Source organism: Ceratosolen solmsi, unplaced genomic scaffold (genome assembly GCF_000503995.2).
Source record: "Ceratosolen solmsi marchali unplaced genomic scaffold, CerSol_1.0 scaffold14, whole genome shotgun sequence".
Lineage (NCBI taxonomy): Eukaryota > Metazoa > Arthropoda > Insecta > Hymenoptera > Agaonidae > Ceratosolen > Ceratosolen solmsi.
The window spans coordinates 1,385,111-1,403,279 of record NW_011948420.1 but is presented as its reverse complement, the minus strand read 5'-3'; the positions used below and the strand labels follow the sequence as shown (position 1 = coordinate 1,403,279).

Genomic DNA, 18,169 nt, shown 5'->3' with positions numbered 1-18,169 from the left:
CTACTTTTTCTAAAATAAAGAGTATTATATATTGATTCGTGGAAAAATACATATAACGTACAGATTGATATGAAGAAAATTGTCGTATTTGGCGCCACGGGAAATACCGGCTTGTGTTCCCTAGAGTATGCAGTGAAATCAGGTTATTTAATCTTTTTTTAATATTTATTACAAATGTGTAATATGGTTAAGGTTATGAAGAAAGTAATAATGTATGCATGCGTGTATAAGCGAAGAGAAAGAGAGATAGAAAATTAAAAAAAGGTAAAATGTGCGAAAGAAAAAGAGATTTAATTATTGAGTCAATAGGCGAATAGAATAAAGATAGGAAATCGTTGTAGAATGTTTATTATGGAGCCAAATTCTTAACAGTCAAATAGTAAAAGGTTTAATATATAAATTTATACTGTAAAACTTCAATGATTAGAGTGCGAAGATATATTTAAGCAATATTTGACACTATATTTTCTATAATTCTTAAAGATAATTATAAATACATATTCTGTTACTTGTAATGCATAAAGCTATAATTTTCCGCATTTTTATATTTAGTTTATTTAATTATTATTTTACTAACACTATAGTGCTTATAATATATTTCTATCATTTATCAAAGTGTTAAAATATGAATGCATTATTATGAAAATTATTATCTATCATTAAACTAATTCAGTACTAATTTATTAAATCCTAAACTATTAGTTTGTCTAATCAAAAATAGAGAAATTCTAATGGTATGCCTTGCATACTTTACTTTATGATTAAACAGCTTAATTAAATAAATTAATATTTATATTATATTTTTCAAAGAATTAAAAAAAAAGATATGGAATAATTAACTATTTAAAAATGATTGTAGAAAAATATATACAATTCAAATAACAAAATATCCACATAAGTGTATTGCAGTGTTTCAATAATTATAAGTTTATATATGCAAATTAATGAGTATTTTTTAAAAAAATTAAAAATTAATGTATATGAGAATCATCCTTAATTATTTGATATTACATTATTTTTTCTTTAATTTTTAAATTATGAAATTGGTTTTAAAAAGTTAATCTTGTGAAATATCTCAGTATATTAATTTTTTTTTTCTAATTTATTGAATTATTTTTAACAGTTCTCATTAGTTTAATCATCATGTTTTAAATATTTTCTTTAAAAGATTTTTCTCAATAAGCATAGGTAAAATGATTTGAACAGAAGAAAAATACTAAATGTAAAGTTGAAAATTTTAAGAATACAATATTTACATAAAATATTTTTCATATAATATATTATTGTAGTAAAGATTTTTATCAAATCATTAAATAAATTCATTCATTAAATTTAATTAATCAATAAACAAAAGTAGGTGAATCTATTTTAGTGTTAATAATAAAATAATTTTGTTTCATTATAAATTTATCATTTAAAATATTTTAGATTTATTTTTAAATAATTTTGTATGTTTAAATAATTGTACTATAATGTTAAATAATGAGCATAAGAATTTTAATCTTTTTGACATCTTATCAAATTAAGTCTGTAATATTGATATTGAATATGTACAAGAATGAAAAGTACTAAAATTAAATTCATTATACTTATAAAAAATATTTTGTAATTTTGTACTTGTTACAAACTTGTAAATAATATGAAAATTGAGCATGTACTATTAATTAAATTTATAATATTAAAAATTAAGATAAGTTTGATATTAAAAAAATTTATTGAATATTTATATAATTCCACAGAGTATTTTATATCTGTATAATATAAATTATTATATCTATAAAATGAAACATTATAGAATCATGAATTTTCCTACCTAAAAACGAAGATTGTTTTAATATATATGTATATTTAAAACAAATTGTAATAGATATTTAAAAAATTATAAATCACATGACTAAGGAATTCATAATGATATTAAAATATTCGTTATTAAAATAGGTGTACAGAAGTCAATATATAAAATAGAAATATATTGGATGAATTATTATATTATTTACATTGATATTTTATTTTTTACAGTATTTACTTGAATAAAAATTTTTCAATCCTTCAATGCACACCAGGTGTAGTTTATTTTGAGATTTAAGACTTTAAAGATATTTTAAACTTTACATTAAAATTAAAGCAAATGATATTTTATCATGATATCATGATATATTTTACCTAATATAAAATAAGTAAATTGCTTATTTAGTATAAGTTAAATAGATTTGTTACAATCTAAAAACTATATATACAATAGGCTAAATGATTAATTCAGATTATTTAATTACAGTAGATAATAAACATAAAATTGCAGATAATTTAATCATTATTATTTTTATTAAATATTTTTAAATAGCGTGAAATATTATTGGGATAAGTATTGAATGTTTTTTTATCATTTACATACATTTGATTTCAATTGCTTAGCATTTATTTTTTTGTTTGTGGTTTGAAGTCTTAACTTAACTTGTAAATATATGTTGATTATAGCATTGTTGAATTTTTCAGTTTCTCCACTTATTGCATCTCTTAATCAATTATTTAATGACTGATTCAAAATATCCCTCTTTCTATATAAATAGAATTTAACAATAATACAGCTTGTCATTTCATTTATGTATAATAATTGTTTTCGCATGTTTTCTTAAACATATGATAACATCATGATTTGTTATTGATATCGATAGTTATTATTTTTTTGGTTGCTATCCAAAACTAAAAAATTTAAGTAAAAACTAATATCTGATTGGTGTAATATCAGACAAGAGTATAGTGGATTGTTCATTTTATTCATAATATCCACTTGTAATGTAATGTAAGTATCCATTACAATAGTTCAGAGCCATATGTGATATCTCATTATTAAATTAATATTTATAAAAAAATCATGCGTTTGATAAATTTCTGTTAGACTTGATCATATATTTTTCTTATATTCAAGAAAACTCAAAATTATATAGAAAATGATATATATTTTGAGCAAATTATATTATGCTTTCAGATGTTTAATATGCTCTCTGCTACTAACAGAATTTAATTGTATTATATAATTGAAACATTTCAACCATTTTCAAATTGATCATGAAAGTTTTTAAAATTAAAAAATCTATATATAAAATTTTATAAATAGATATTCTGTATATTAAATATGAATATGAAGTTGATATTATTTTAATAAAATGAGTTGATAATTTTTTTTAAGAATTACTATATTTTTAAATAAAATTAAAAATGTTTAAATTATAATAAATTTAACAATATTTTTTATTTTAGTATTATTTTAAAACTCAATGACAAAAATATAAGTAATTAAAAAAGATATGTAACAAAATATATAGTGTTAAGTAAACAAATTTATTTTTATTAGCCAAATGTCATAAAATTATTTGTTATTTTTCATTATTTTTGTACAGAATAAATATTTTTTTAAAACACTAAAAACTAAATTTTACATTACCAATTTTTATAGGCTACAAAATAAGAGCATTTGTTAGAAGTGAGAATAAAATTCCTGATCATCTTCGAGATAAAGTTGAACCAATCGTTGGAGATGTAACAAAGGCTGAAATAGTTTCAGAAGCTATTTCTGGAATGGATGGAGTTGTTGTGGTACTTGGTACCAGAGATGAAATTAGCACGTATTTTTATTAAATCATATATAAGTAATGATATTAAAGTATGAAATTTATGTGCTGACTTCTGTGCAGAGCCAACAACTGTTATGTCTGAGGGTATGAAGAATATCATTGATGCTATGAAAACACATAATGTACAGGTGGTTTCTGTATGCTTATCAGGTATAATGATATATACTATTGTATTTATGTTTTTATTATAGTTCAATTGGTATTATTAATACAAACACTTGAAGTTTGAAGATTAGGTTTATAACAAAAATCAGAATATTTTCTTTAAATTTTTAGCATTTTTATTTTATACTCCTGAAAAAGTTCCTACGATATTTAAAGATCTTAATGATGACCACCAAAGAATGTTTGATCTTGTTAAGCAATGTGGATTAAAGTGGATCGCTGTTTTACCACCACGTATAACAGGCAATATATTTTATTGATGTTTATTTTAATATATTCGATTAATATTTTGTATAAATTTAAGATATTTTAATATTACAGAACTACCCAGTTCTAAATATACTATTAAATATGATGAATCACCAGGGCATACTATTTCTAAGTATGATTTGGGTGAATTTTTAGTCAAAAGCCTAGTGCAGCCAGAATATTATAAAAAAGTTTGCGGGATTGCAACGAATTCTTAATGCAGTTTCATATTATAAAATGTATAGTTTAATCTTGAAAAATGTAACTAATTTTATATTTTCTATACAGAAATTATAAATTTTATTGAAAGTAAATAATATTTGTTAAAATAACTATTTAAAGATAATATTTTTTATAAAAAATGTATAGAAATTATATTATGCATTTAAAATTTTGAAGATATTAAGTAGAGATGCTAAACTTATTTGAATCATTATATATTATGGATTAGCACAAATGATTAAATATCCATTTTAATTTTCAAGTAGCTAGTCAAATTATATTAATTTTTTAATTTTTTTATCTTATAATATGAAATAAATACTTTTAATATTACTTTAAAATAATATTTTAATAAATAATATTTAAAAATAAAATTGATCTTCTATGGTGTATTAATTATCAATTAAAACTGAAACTGTGTAAACAAGTTCTTTTAGAAAAAAGTTTTAAATTATAAAATAATATAAATTATAATATAAAATAATAAAATATTAAATTATTCAATTTAATAAAATTATGAGCAATAAAAGTAAAAGGATATTTATTAATATCATGTATTTTTATAAATATGTGTATTATTATTAAATAATGGATTAAAAATTTTTTCCAATAAATGAAAAGACAAATTATCTATTTAATATTTAGGAAACAGATTCATTTAATTATTGTTGACAACCAAATGTATTTTTGCATGAGGTTGTTTTGTATCTTTATATGAACAGAGAAGTATATTACAGTGTTCAATAGTACAAGTAAAAATACATATTGATTTGGGTTAAGAATGATTTTTAGTTTTAAAATTGTCATTGCAAGCTTAACAATATGTTATTATTAATTGATGTATTTCTAATGAACCAAGAAAAAATGTATAAGTAATATTATATTTAATTAATTATAATAAAATATCAATTTTTATTAAATAAGAATGTCTTTAAAAAATTTAATCAAATACATATCTGATATATTTATTTATAAAATTACTCTTAGTAAATATTTAATGCCTACTTAATTTGAAAATAATGGGGAAAACTATATCTTACTGTAAATAAATGCATGTTCATTGCAACTTAATTTCATTTAATTTTTTAAGGTATTAGCAAGTTTAAGTAGTACTTTTTTTATGAAAGCTTTTATAATATTTATATAACGAAAACATTAATTAATCAGAGTAAGGAAAAGATTAATAAGAATTATTACTGATTAAAAACGGTACATTTCAAGATAATTTTTGAAATAATTTTACAGTAATAAATATATAATTATATAATATACTATACATACATTTTTATTTATAAAAAAAGGCTTATGTTGTTGTTTTTATATTCATTTAAAACAAAATAATCTATTAAATAATATAAATTACATTTAATTTTAAAAGTCAAAATTCTTATATGAAATATTAATTCTATATTTATTAATAAACGCCTATATTAATTTTTTTAAACACATTTTAAGATGCTTTTTTCATAAATATATTGTTATGTAAGTATAATATTTTTGACTGTTTTCTAGTTATTATTTAAAGAAAATTGTATAATTTCCAAGCATCAAATGTCCAAATTAACTATATCCAAATACTTCATAGAAATATTTCAATTATAATGTGTTATTATATTACATCATGATTTTTTACTATTTCAATGTTAAAATTAGTATTCTTAGTTTTTACATAAGTCTATTGATATACCATGGTAAAAGTTAATATAAAATTATTTTAATTTTATTGAATGAATTCTTTTTAATTTTATGGATCATATTATTAAAAATTACATTTACACTCAAGTAATAGCAACCTCTTATTCTCTTATTTGAAATTCAATTACATATATAATAATGTAATGTTTTTAAAAGTAGATTTAATTAAATAAAAGTCTTAATAACATTTCATAGTTCTTGTTTAAAGAAATAATTTTTATTTACTATTTATTTCTATACAAGTTGGAAAAGTTGAAAAACTTAAAAAGAATTTTTATAAATTACATACATATATTAAGTTTACTTCCAAATAAAAATATATTTACAGTCTGAAGGAGTCTTCCGATTCATTTATTAATATCGTTTGTTTTCCAATATTTTCATTTTGTCACTTGTGAAATAAATCATTTAGTATATATTTATAAATTGAATCATAAGTATGACACACAATGAATTTTTATCAAATCAAGATTTATCAAAATTTAGTAGTTATGATAGTATAATTACTACTTTAACTTTTTCTAGAATTTCAACAATATAAGTGTAAAGTAATTATATGTTCATAAATCAACAAATTAAAATAAGAGAAAATCAAGTAAGTACATTTTTTCAATTTTATTTCAAGTTAAAATAATGATAAAATAATTTGTTTATGAAACAAATTTGTTAGTTTCTTTGTATTCAAAATGCAGACATGCTGTTGAGTTATGATCGAAAATTTATGAAATCGAGATGTGATCTATTACATCTTTTACGTGAAATGTATCAAACAACTAGCTGTATCAATCATTAATTGCCACTATAGTAATTGTTTTTACATTTTTAATAATCATAAAGATTCTATCTTGTGATATAAGTTTCTGCATTCCATTTACATTTGATAAAACTTCATCAACGCTTTTTTAATAGCGTTCCAAGAGACATACAAATTAAAATAATGAAGAAATAATAATTGAGATGCTTAAGGTTGTATTATTATTATTAGCAAATAAAGTAACAGTTATTATTTTAATTAGAAGATATGCAAACAGATAAATAATTTCACTTACAAACAAGACTAATAAAAATAATAATAAAATAATTGAGTTAAACATTTCTTTCTTTTTTTTTATTACATAGTTTACATCTTATTATAAAAATATTTATGCAGTATTTTTACTTTATTTTTTTTAAATCAACTTGTATTAAAATTTTCTGTATTTAGGATTTGAATGAAGAAAAATAGATTAACTAAAAATTCAAATAAAATAAATATAAAAATTTTAATTCGTTATTAATAAAATATATTTATAATTTGTTAAGAATTTCTAAAGGTGTTTATAGTATTTCATGAAATTTTATATATAAAATATTAAAATTTATTATTAAAATTAATACGTTTAATTGTGTGTATATTTAATTTATTCGCTTATATGCTTTATCTAAAATGCAATTTTAAAAAAGCAATAAATTATATTTATAAACTTAACTGCAGGCACATTTAAATAGATTAAATTTTTGTTCAATTATTAAAAATTTGATTAATAAAATTAAAGGCAGGGACAATAAAAAAAACAAAATATTTTTCAAGACTTGACACAAAATATATTAAACTCCGAATAATACACCGCATACATCATTTACTTGTCAAAGATACGTAGTTAGTGCGCGACCGTCCTCGTCGCGTTCTTACCTTTTTATTCACTTTTCTTTTTATTTTGTCCTTTTATAATAAATATCATGCGTGCCAATTGAGCGGCGTTGTGACAGTTTTTTTCAAAAAATCTTCTCACATTCGCGTTTTATTTTTTATTTTTTTCGTGATCATATTTTTATTTGCGCATTATAACAGTCGTTCTCCTCTCCTCAAGTGAATTTTATGTATGCACGTCTGTAATTATATATATGTATAAGTCCATTCTTCTTTTTAAGAAGAGGATCCGCACCATTCAATTTATCTTTAGTTTATCTTTTATTTATATTCGCTAATTATTTGTTTCCGATACAAAGAAACTTATATCGTTGATGATTACATATGCTGCATTTGCTTTATATGCTTACTCGTAGTTGTTTTGATATGTTTATTTTGAGTCCTTAACGAATTGCATGGAATATTTTGTAGGCCTTATTTTCCTTCTCGTTGTTAGTTTCGCCCTTTAATTGTGTTTCGTCTTTTACACGCAACTCTCTGGACCGGGTATGGAATTTGCGATGATGATTTCTTTCATAAGATTACGGTCGGTTTTGAAACTTATTGGCTCCCATGATTTTGCAGAAAATGGATTCAACTATGAAACAGATTTCATTTTTAATATCTTAAATTTCTAATGAAAACTGAATAATTATATAATAAAAAGCGGAATTGAAATAAATTATTCATGTTTATCCTGTATTCTAATTTTAATATTTCGAAACACAATTTTTAAATCATAAGTGATATTCGAATATGCTTATTTATAAAGTATAATTTTGTATTTATCAATTTTTTCATAATAAGGTTTTACCAATTATCATTTATTAATGCTTTTAAATAGAATTTTGAAAGTTGAGTATTTATCATATTAATATTTTTCAACAAATAAATTTATAATAATTTAATAAATACAGCTTAATTTCTTTTTGTAGATGTACAATTGGAATAGTATTTACGTAATTTTATTTCGGTTAATCAAAATGATTATATATAATAATTATTAATGTATACATTTTTTTAATTTACCGTGGAAGTTTATAAAACGAATTTTAAAATAAAAATATAATTCGTAATACCTAAATATGTTTGTTGTTATTTATTTAAATCAAAATATGAATTTTTTAATATTTATGATGCTTACACTGCATCGATTCGTTTGAAGTCCTTGTTTATGAATATCATATGGAGCAAAGAGTGTATCTGGCCTAACAGGTAAGAAAAGCTGTGGTTCACGTTTAATTTTTTCTTGGTCTGCTAAAATAATAAGCATAAACATATATATAGTATCAATAATATTTATAATACATTTATATTTATTATGATCTATTTAAAAAAATGAAAAAATTAAACAAATGATTATGAATTTAAATATTGTTAATAATTCATATTCATTAATTTTATAAGAATAATATTTGTTAAAGTATAATAAAATTTTTTATCAAAAAGATTAAATTTTAAAAGAACTTTTTATCTAAATAATGTTTGATCACATTTAAGTCATAATTACTGGTACATTAAATTTAATGTAAAAATAGTTTTATCTTTTTGATAAAAGTATAATGGATATAAAAATTATATATTATATAATAATTTATATATATATATATATATATATATATGTGTTTTTTAAACATTTAAAATATTTTAATAAATATAAAATATTGATGAACCGTATAAAATGAGACGTTGAAAAAATTTCATTTTCAAAAATGTATAATATTTAAAAATTTTATATAATATCAAAAGATATATTTATTTAAATAAAACTAAAAAATATTTATGATTTTATGATAGTTTTAATGTGGTTAAATGCACTGATTTTTAATTTTCATATATTTTGTTTTCATAAAATATAGAAATTAAAAAATTCTATTGTATATAAATTTTTATAGTTTATTTTTAAACACGTATTCATTAAATCCTGTTATTATTATATAGATATAATATAACAAAAAAATTAATTGTGAAAATATTAAACAAAAATCAATAATGTAACATTGAAATTATGAATATTTATATTTATTTAGATATAATTTTAATATCTAATATTTATAAATATGTAATCAAGTTATAAATAATTATATTTTATTAATGAGTTGACACATTTACACACTTATGCATAGAAGCACGGAAGCACACATTTATTCAAATATTCGTATGCTATAATCATAAAACAGTAATTATTACATATAATGTAATATTTAAGTCTTTGAACGTTTATTAAAAAGATATATGTAAATTAAAAAATAAAAGTGTGGTGATGATCAGATAAGTTTATATTTTGATATCAGAATTGTTTGCATAGATTAAATAATAACAATCTAAAATAGCATTAATACCTAATATAGTCCTACCTTGGGGTGACTGGATGATGTCAGGCTGATTATTAAGGGTGTAGTCTGCGACCTGTTTCAGGGTATACTCGACAAAATAGGTGTGCTCGCCATGAGTGACATCAAGCATGGAGTTATTGCGTGAGTCTGGAGGCGTTATGATCGGCTGTTTCATGTATGGTTCGATGTGTACAGGAGATGTCGTGCCGCGTCGACGATACATCATCAACATCACCGAAACAATCGTGATGCCGAGGGCCATGAGGCAACCCACCAGCAGTAGAATTAAAGGAACCATACTCACCGAACTCTCTGTTTGAATAAACAACGAGAACTTTATTATGTTTACCCATGTATACAATATTATATTTTTTAATAGAATTTTTATTTAAAATACGATGATATTTAGATATTTATATTTCAATTTTATATGTGCAAACGTTTCATATTTATAAATATACCATCTTCTGAAATTCAATTTATATTAATTACTTTGTTAATATTGATAAATTAGTTTACAATATTTATAATAGCATTAATAAAAAACAATAATATTACAATATTCGTGTATCTTTATAATATTATAATATGTACATCAATTAAATTCTTTAATTATCAAATTTAAAATATTTCCATGAATATAACATTGAATATTTAATGTAAAATATAAATTATTTAATATATAACTTTGTTTTTTACTATAAAATATTTGTTCAATGTTTCTATGAAATACCTTAATACTTAAATAAAGATCTAACAGAATTTTTTCAAAAATAATTCATTTAAGACCAAATTTTTTAATTTTGAAAGTAATGATAATTTTTTTTATTTTAATAATTAGTTGTGCATGAATTAGAAATACCATGATAGAAATTCAACGATTAAAAAAAAAACAATTTTATAATATATTTTATCAATTCTTTTATTAGTTATTGTTTAGATAATTACATTGGCCGTTTTCTTTTTTTAGAAAGTCTTTACTTAACTGACATTAATATTAAGAGTTTTATATTCAATCTATATTTTTAGTATAGAATAATCAGTTTCAAATTATTTGAAATATGTTATAATTCTCTGACTATACAAATTATATTTTTATATGTTAATAGAATAGTGATCTTTAAAATATTTAAAATAGTTAATTAAAGATTCATAAGTATTTTTATAAATTATTTTTATAAATTATAAATAAATTTTAAAATTTTTGAAAAAATATATTCAAACATTTTTTTGGAAATAATTATGGAGACCAAATAATTTTAACTTTAATTCAAGATGTATTTTCACGTAATCTTTTTGTTTCTTTAATTATATTATTTATTTATGTTCATTTACTTGTTAATTAATTTGGCACGGACTGTTAAAATGTAGATTTTATTATTTTTACAAATATTTTTCTCGAGAAGAGATAGAAACTTAAAATATCTAAAGTCATGTTCATACATCACGAATGACATCGATAAAAAGAGATAAATTGTAAGTTTATAAGCAGCAGAGTGTAACGAGACACGTTTATTGCAGTGTGCTCTTACCTGTATGTTTATCCGAATCACCAAGAATAATATCTTCAAGAACTGATACTTCACTTCGACCCTTGGCATTTATTGCATATACTGCCAAGTAGAAGAGGGTTGCAGGTAGAAGCTCACCAACCGGTATCCGAAATACTGCCATCTCGCTGGTCACGCTTGTTATATTCAGTCTCAGTTTGCCAGTCGTCACCTCATATGCTTCCAATCGAAATTCTTGTCTACAATGTCATTCTTTATTAATTACTTTAAGGTTGATCGGAAAATATGAGGAAAATGCCAATTTCTTACAATAAATTAATGTATTTTTCCTTCCTATAATTTTATTTGTAGATTTATTAATGTTGATTGTTTTTTTTTGTTTTATTTGGTTGATTTTTTATTTTTTGATTGAATAATTTATTGATGTTAATAATTATATAACACGATAGTTATTGGAAAAATTTTGTTTATCAAAAAATTCATTTTCTGTTGTTAAAATTTAATAGAAAAGCTAGATTAAATTTTTTTTCATATTTTCTAAAATTTTAAAATCTTATGTTTTTTTTTTATTATTAGTTAAAGTAAATTAATCACAAAAATTGATTTTTCTAATGAATTAGGATTAATATAAAAGTGTAGTTCTTTTTATTTATTAAAACTATAACCTTTTATCTCTAATTAATTTATACTTACTTCTTTAAAAGATGAATAAAAAGACAATGCTGTCTAGATTTATCTTTAAAATTTGTTTATATTTGAGTACATTTATATTTAATAAAGATTAGAAATTATTAGTAACTATCTTAGATACTTAATGTATATATAATTCGTTTGGAATGATAATAAATATTAAAAAAATGGAAATAAGCCAACGATACAAATAACAAATTTTAATAGTATTTATAAAAGGCAAGGATTTGTTGCAGGAATTGAAAATCTAAAATAAATGAAGTTGTCTGTTAAAATATAATTGTTATTTTTTATATGTATTTTTATATGTTTGTAATTTTAAACAAAAAATAAAAATTTTACTTATGATTGAGATGATAAAGGATGTTGTAAATAGTGTTTGCTTATAACAAGCTTATTTTATTTTCTGAAATTTAAATATTTAGTATACAGTAGTAATATTTATATAAACAAATATAATTGTGTAACTTATCAAAAATGCTAAAATCAAACTTTATTTAATTTAATATTTCAATAATTGAAATATGTACATTTAATGTAAGCAATATTATTCATAAAATGAAGTTTTCATTTTTTTAAAAATTAGTGCCAAAAATATATGTAACAGTCTATTAATTTTGTTATAGTAGCCATCTTGTTTGTTTAATACTTATTTTTATGCTTCAAATAAATTAAATTATTAAAAAACAACGATATTTTTTTTATAATAATTTTCATTTTCATAACTATTATTTTTATATTTAAGTTTGTTGTATGAAATATTATGATTTCTTAAAAACAAAATAAACTTTGTTTATCTTGAGTTTCTTACAATTATTTATTATAATTTATTTTTTTAACTTATTCAATTAATTGATTTTTAAATATAGAAAAAATGATTTCTTTAAAAAAATTTAATGTGTTTTACTTAAAATTTATATAAAAAATATTATATAATTCAGAAATTAAAATTATAATATTAATGAGAACTAAAAGTTGAATTGATTAATGTATATTGATATGAAAATATTGAATATATAAGTAAGAAAAAATTGCATTTTATTGTTGCGTTTATATATAATTTAAAAAAAGTCATTTAATGGTAATATTAATAGTTGGTAGACAATTTGATAGAGGAATACGCTAAATTAATTGTTATGTTATTTAAAAAACATTGTCATTATGATAATCAAGAACATATTGTGTGCTGCTTATCCGAATGATATATTACTAGATATATATAAATTATATTATTTGAAAAGTCACAATAGACGATTACAATCGTTTATGATGGTTTGACTTAGAGGTACCCGCAATAAGGATATGCATATGGTATTTCTGTTTCTCATATGTTGTGCTTGATAAAAGAAAAAATGAATACATAAAAATTAGGACTTCCGTATATTGTATAATGCATTAACATAATTGTCATTGTTATTTATAAAAAAAATTAATGTAACAGAAGTAATAATAATGAAAAATAAATAAGCTTCATATAAAAGACAAAAAATTAATAATTGATATTCTGTGTTTTACCAGCAGCAAAAGCGTAATATAACTAAAATTAAGAAATAGTATTACATCGAAATAGTGATTCGATAATGGTAATAAGAAATTTCAGAAAATAAAAGATTATTTGTTGGATTGGAGTTTTTGAGATTGATTTGTACGTTTCCTATAAAATTCAGTGGTATGAAAGTTCTCATTAGTCGACTATTTTAAAAATTAAAACATAACATAGTTGAATATATAAATTTAAACATAAATATTAATTATTAATACATTAAAGTTAAAACTATTAAACTAATAATCGTAATTATAACAACAACAATAATAAACCTTTATACGCTTTTTCTTGTAATAGCAATGACATTATGTTAAAATTATTTATTAGAAGAATAAATAGTATTATTGTTTCAATAATAATAATTAACCTTCATAATATGAGAGATTACATTTCTCTATGAATATTTGTATATTTATTATAAAGCTTTGTTCGTATTTAATGGTGACCAATTTGTACAGCCAGTTGAAATACATGCGCAGGAACAAATATACTTAAAGCTGGAATGTGAGTAGGAGTTTATAGATGATAGAATAGCAGTAACAATGAGCATGAGAGGGGAGGGCCGACCTGAGCCCGCCGTCGTAGCCGGGCATGCACTCGATCTCGAGCATCTCGGTGGTCTGATTGAGCGAGGATTTGGTAGTACAGTTGCTGAGAGGACTGGGTTTGATCGCTGGTATTATTTGGTAGACGCATGGTGCTGCTTGCTTTCCTATTGGGTTCCTACCCCAGCAAGTTAGAGCCCCGTAGTCTCGTTCGGATTTAGGTGTGTATACAAGGTCGCTGAGAGTACCGTTATTTCCATCAAACTTAGCCAACGCTACATCAAAGTTCTCCCCGCTGTTGTTGAATTCCCAGACAAAGTCGACTTCTGCAGGATCGGCCTCAACCTCACAGCGAACGCGCACCGACTCTTCCAACGAAGCACCGATTATTGTTACCTCCTTCCTCTTACATATGGGTGCAACTAGAAAAATAGAAATATAATGGCTCACACACCTATTGCTTGGCTTTTGGTTTTTGAACGCATTCTGAAAATTCCATTATGTTATATATTCTATTGTTTTTATGTTAGAAGTTTTATGGCTCTCTAATATAAGATCAATTTTGCAAAATGATTACTCTTTTTAATGCCAAAAGAAGTTTTTTATACTATTGTATATTTATTGAAAAATTAAACTTTATTTCAAATTTTAAGTATGTACATGTGAAAGTAATCTATATTATATGCACTGAAAATTATAATCATGCTAATTTTGAATTTTTAAATATTATGTATGATCAAGTAAGATGAAATTAAATAATGCATAGCTATTCCATTATAGTTTGATAATATGTAGATATCTACATTTATCGTTTACATTATAAATTATTCCTAGCTCAAATCATACTTTCACTAATGTTTATTAAATTATTATGCAAATTAATGCAATTGATAATATCAATTACTTTATACACAAAGCGTTTTATAAAATGAAATTTTCAGATCAGTATTTACTCGCCTTAAATAATAATTAATAATTTTGAATATATTCTCGCTGGTAGGAGAAATCATAATTTTATAGTATTATTTATTTATTTATAATATTTATTTTATAATTAAATTTGTAGTAGTGCATGGAGATAAGTTCAACAATAAAATAAATGAGAGTATAAAATTAATGGAAAATTTATAATCAGAGAACTAAGATATAACTGATGAGTTATTTTTAACATTACTTACTAATTTTGAGATATTGTAACACAACCTTAGGAAGTGAATTTTCGGACCTAAAGTAATTGATGGGAGGCTGAACGAAAATATGTGATATATTAGAAAGGAAAAAGAAAACAGCAGAGAGATGCTAGATGAGAACGAGATGGCGGAATAAGAGGGAAATTGGATGTAAGATAGCATTATATGATTGATAGATGGAAGGGTGAAGGGTAGTGATCAGGGTGTGGCGGTAACTTAGTTATTCACTTACACTGAACTCGAAGAGCAACGGTTGGGCTAGTGGTCTCGCCTCTATCGTTGCTGACCAGACATGTGTAATTCCCTGCATTCTCGCGCTCTATACGCTGCAGCACTAAACTCTGCGTGCTTGTTATTATTCGAGCCGAATAATTCTGCATCAGAACGCCACCCTGTCGAACAGCCATGTAGCCATCATTCTTTACCCTTTTTATTGGTACTGTCATTTACTTTGTTTCTTCTCTCTCTCTCTCTCTCTCTTTCTATCTCTTTCTCTCCTTCTCTCTCTCTCTCTCTCCCTCTCCCTCTCTATCTCTCTCCCTGTCTCCCATTCTCTCTCTCGTATTACCTATGAATGCGTGTACGTATGAAAATGAAGGTGCATTTGTGAAAGCAAACGTATATATGAATATGCGTGCGTATCGTTTTCTGAAAGAAGACGAGTATGTATAATAATATACCTGTAACTGTATATGAACTCTTGATTTGCATTTCATTTCAATGATCGATTTGACAGATTGTTATTGTTCTTGTAAACACTAATATACTCGATTAAAATTTAATCAAAGTTGTTATATATGTGTTGTATATGTGGTATTATCAAATTTATTTTAAAATCTTAATTATTGGAAAATTTATATTAAATATTTTATTATTATTATGAGACACAATTATATTGATTTATAAAATATTATCATTTACTGAATACGTTATAATTTATGTGTATCAATGTTCATATATAATATGAGATGTTAATAAATGATTAAATTAAGAAATGTTTTATATTTTTTAAGATATTCTGTCTATGAATGACTTCTAAAAATTAAAATTGAACATTTTTTAAAATTATAGTTGAAATGAATAAAAATTGGATTATATTTTTTAAATATATCATGTATAATAATAAAAATAATAAAACTATAATTCAAATATTTACATAGTTTCAGATTTTTTTCCTATTAATTTATTTTTATTAATAATTTTAAACATTTTGAAATATTTAAAGTGAAAATTTGTACAATTATTTGTATAAAATTAAATTCCATAAAAAATTACTGTTATTATTAAAATTTAAGTTAGAATCAATTTGTAAAATCAAATGTATTTGTTTTATACTTAATTTTGCGAGAGATTTCAACTTTCTGTCTATTTCACTTGTTAAAAGTAATTACAATTGGCCTTTACAATGACCGGCAGATAAATAAAAGAAGTAGAATATTGAACAGCGAGTTCAAGTAAGGGTCAGTGGCATTTTTAAATGAAAATTCACTGCAATGACACTCTTATAAAAGTAAGTTGGAAATATAGCAATTAAGACTCACATTGTGCCGCCAAGTGATCTTGTGATGTTCCGGATTGGCGCGTACCTTGCATTCGAAATAGACGTCATCACCTTCTTTGATGTTTTCAGCTTTTAGGGTGCTGCCCAATTCCAACTGTACCTTTGGAGGGACTACAAAAGCACATAAATATAGCGTATAAACATAAGAAATTAGAAGCATTATATAAGTGCTTATTTTTTTCACTTCAATTTAAAGTTATCTGTGAATTTATATTATCCAATTTTTTTTATTAATTTGAAATATCTTCGGAATTTGTGTATATAATTTTTAAATTTCTATTATTAAAGTAAATGTCATATTATATTCCGAAATTCTCTACTGGTACAATGAAATATGATAGTTTATTTGCATTTCTTTTTTAATTATCGTGTTGACTGATTAGCTACGTCGTAGTTTTGAAACTTAAGCCTTGTAGGTACTTAATATATTTTATTTATTTATATCGTTTTAACTGTTTATATATCTTTTATAAAAATATTCTCTGACTTGTAATATGTAATTCTTTTAACCGATTTTGGAGCAAATTTGTAAATTATAACTTTAACTTTATTAAAATCTTTTTCATAATTTTATAATTAATAATATTATTAATAATTTTTAATAATTATACTAAAGATGTTGATTTCATAACTGATTTAATTATTAGCTTATATGATCAATTAATTTTTACTTTCTATAAATTTATTACTTTTTTTTTTAATGTATGCAAAATATATATACGACTTTAAATTTATGAACAAATTAATAATTATCCGTACATTAAATAACTTTCTACAGCTTCAATAGAATTTTCAAATTTATTTATTTTAAAAACTACTATTTAATTGAAAAAAATATTGTACTAATAATAGATATTATTTAATTGTGAATTAATACAGTTTTGTTGAAAATTCGAATACAATATCAAAGTTGAATTAAATTTTTTCCGTGTATTGATTTAAATTAAAACAATCTTCGTAATGTTTACTACTAATTTACAACAAATACTAAATAAAACAAATTAAAGATAAATATATAAAAATACATAAGTAAAAAGCTATTAAAGTATACATTGTTTTGCATGCTATACAGGTGTGTGATACATTCTTTAGTAAAGGATTATAATGTTAGAGTATAGTACGCGTTATAAAAAAGTTAGAATGAAAAAGGGATCGGAA

At 22.2% G+C, this 18,169-nt stretch overlaps 2 protein-coding genes across 2 annotated transcripts in view; one reads left to right on the top strand and one right to left on the bottom strand.

Moving 5' to 3' along the window:
• On the top strand, window positions 1-4,264 carry LOC105360908 (flavin reductase (NADPH)). Its single transcript, XM_011497925.1, has 5 exons — window positions 1-142; window positions 3,455-3,619; window positions 3,693-3,782; window positions 3,909-4,040; window positions 4,119-4,264. Exons 1-5 carry the CDS (start codon window positions 70-72, stop codon window positions 4,262-4,264), a joined length of 606 nt encoding a protein of 201 aa, XP_011496227.1. The 5' UTR covers window positions 1-69.
• Window positions 4,265-7,503: 3,239 nt separating this feature from the next.
• Window positions 7,504-18,169, bottom strand: part of side-III (sidestep III) — a 29,231-nt gene continuing 18,565 nt past the window's right edge. Inside the window, exons 8-14 of the mRNA XM_011498233.1 lie at window positions 16,992-17,122; window positions 15,683-15,842; window positions 14,283-14,682; window positions 11,501-11,718; window positions 9,990-10,280; window positions 8,777-8,886; window positions 7,504-8,230 (exon numbers count right to left, since the gene is read on the bottom strand). Of these exons, the coding sequence (XP_011496535.1) occupies window positions 8,117-8,230; window positions 8,777-8,886; window positions 9,990-10,280; window positions 11,501-11,718; window positions 14,283-14,682; window positions 15,683-15,842; window positions 16,992-17,122 (1,424 nt within the window). The 3' untranslated portion in view covers window positions 7,504-8,116. The remainder of the gene's footprint in view (window positions 8,231-8,776; window positions 8,887-9,989; window positions 10,281-11,500; window positions 11,719-14,282; window positions 14,683-15,682; window positions 15,843-16,991; window positions 17,123-18,169) is intronic.

Coding starts and splice junctions, on each gene's coding strand:
- LOC105360908 (XM_011497925.1), top strand. CDS start 70: ATGAAGAAAATTGTCGTATTTGGCGCCACGGGAAATACCGGCTTGTGT. Junction 3,620..3,692: donor TGGTACCAGAGATGAAATTA/GCACGTATTTTT, acceptor ACTTCTGTGCAG/AGCCAACAACTGTTATGTCT. Junction 3,783..3,908: donor GGTTTCTGTATGCTTATCAG/GTATAATGATAT, acceptor TTAAATTTTTAG/CATTTTTATTTTATACTCCT.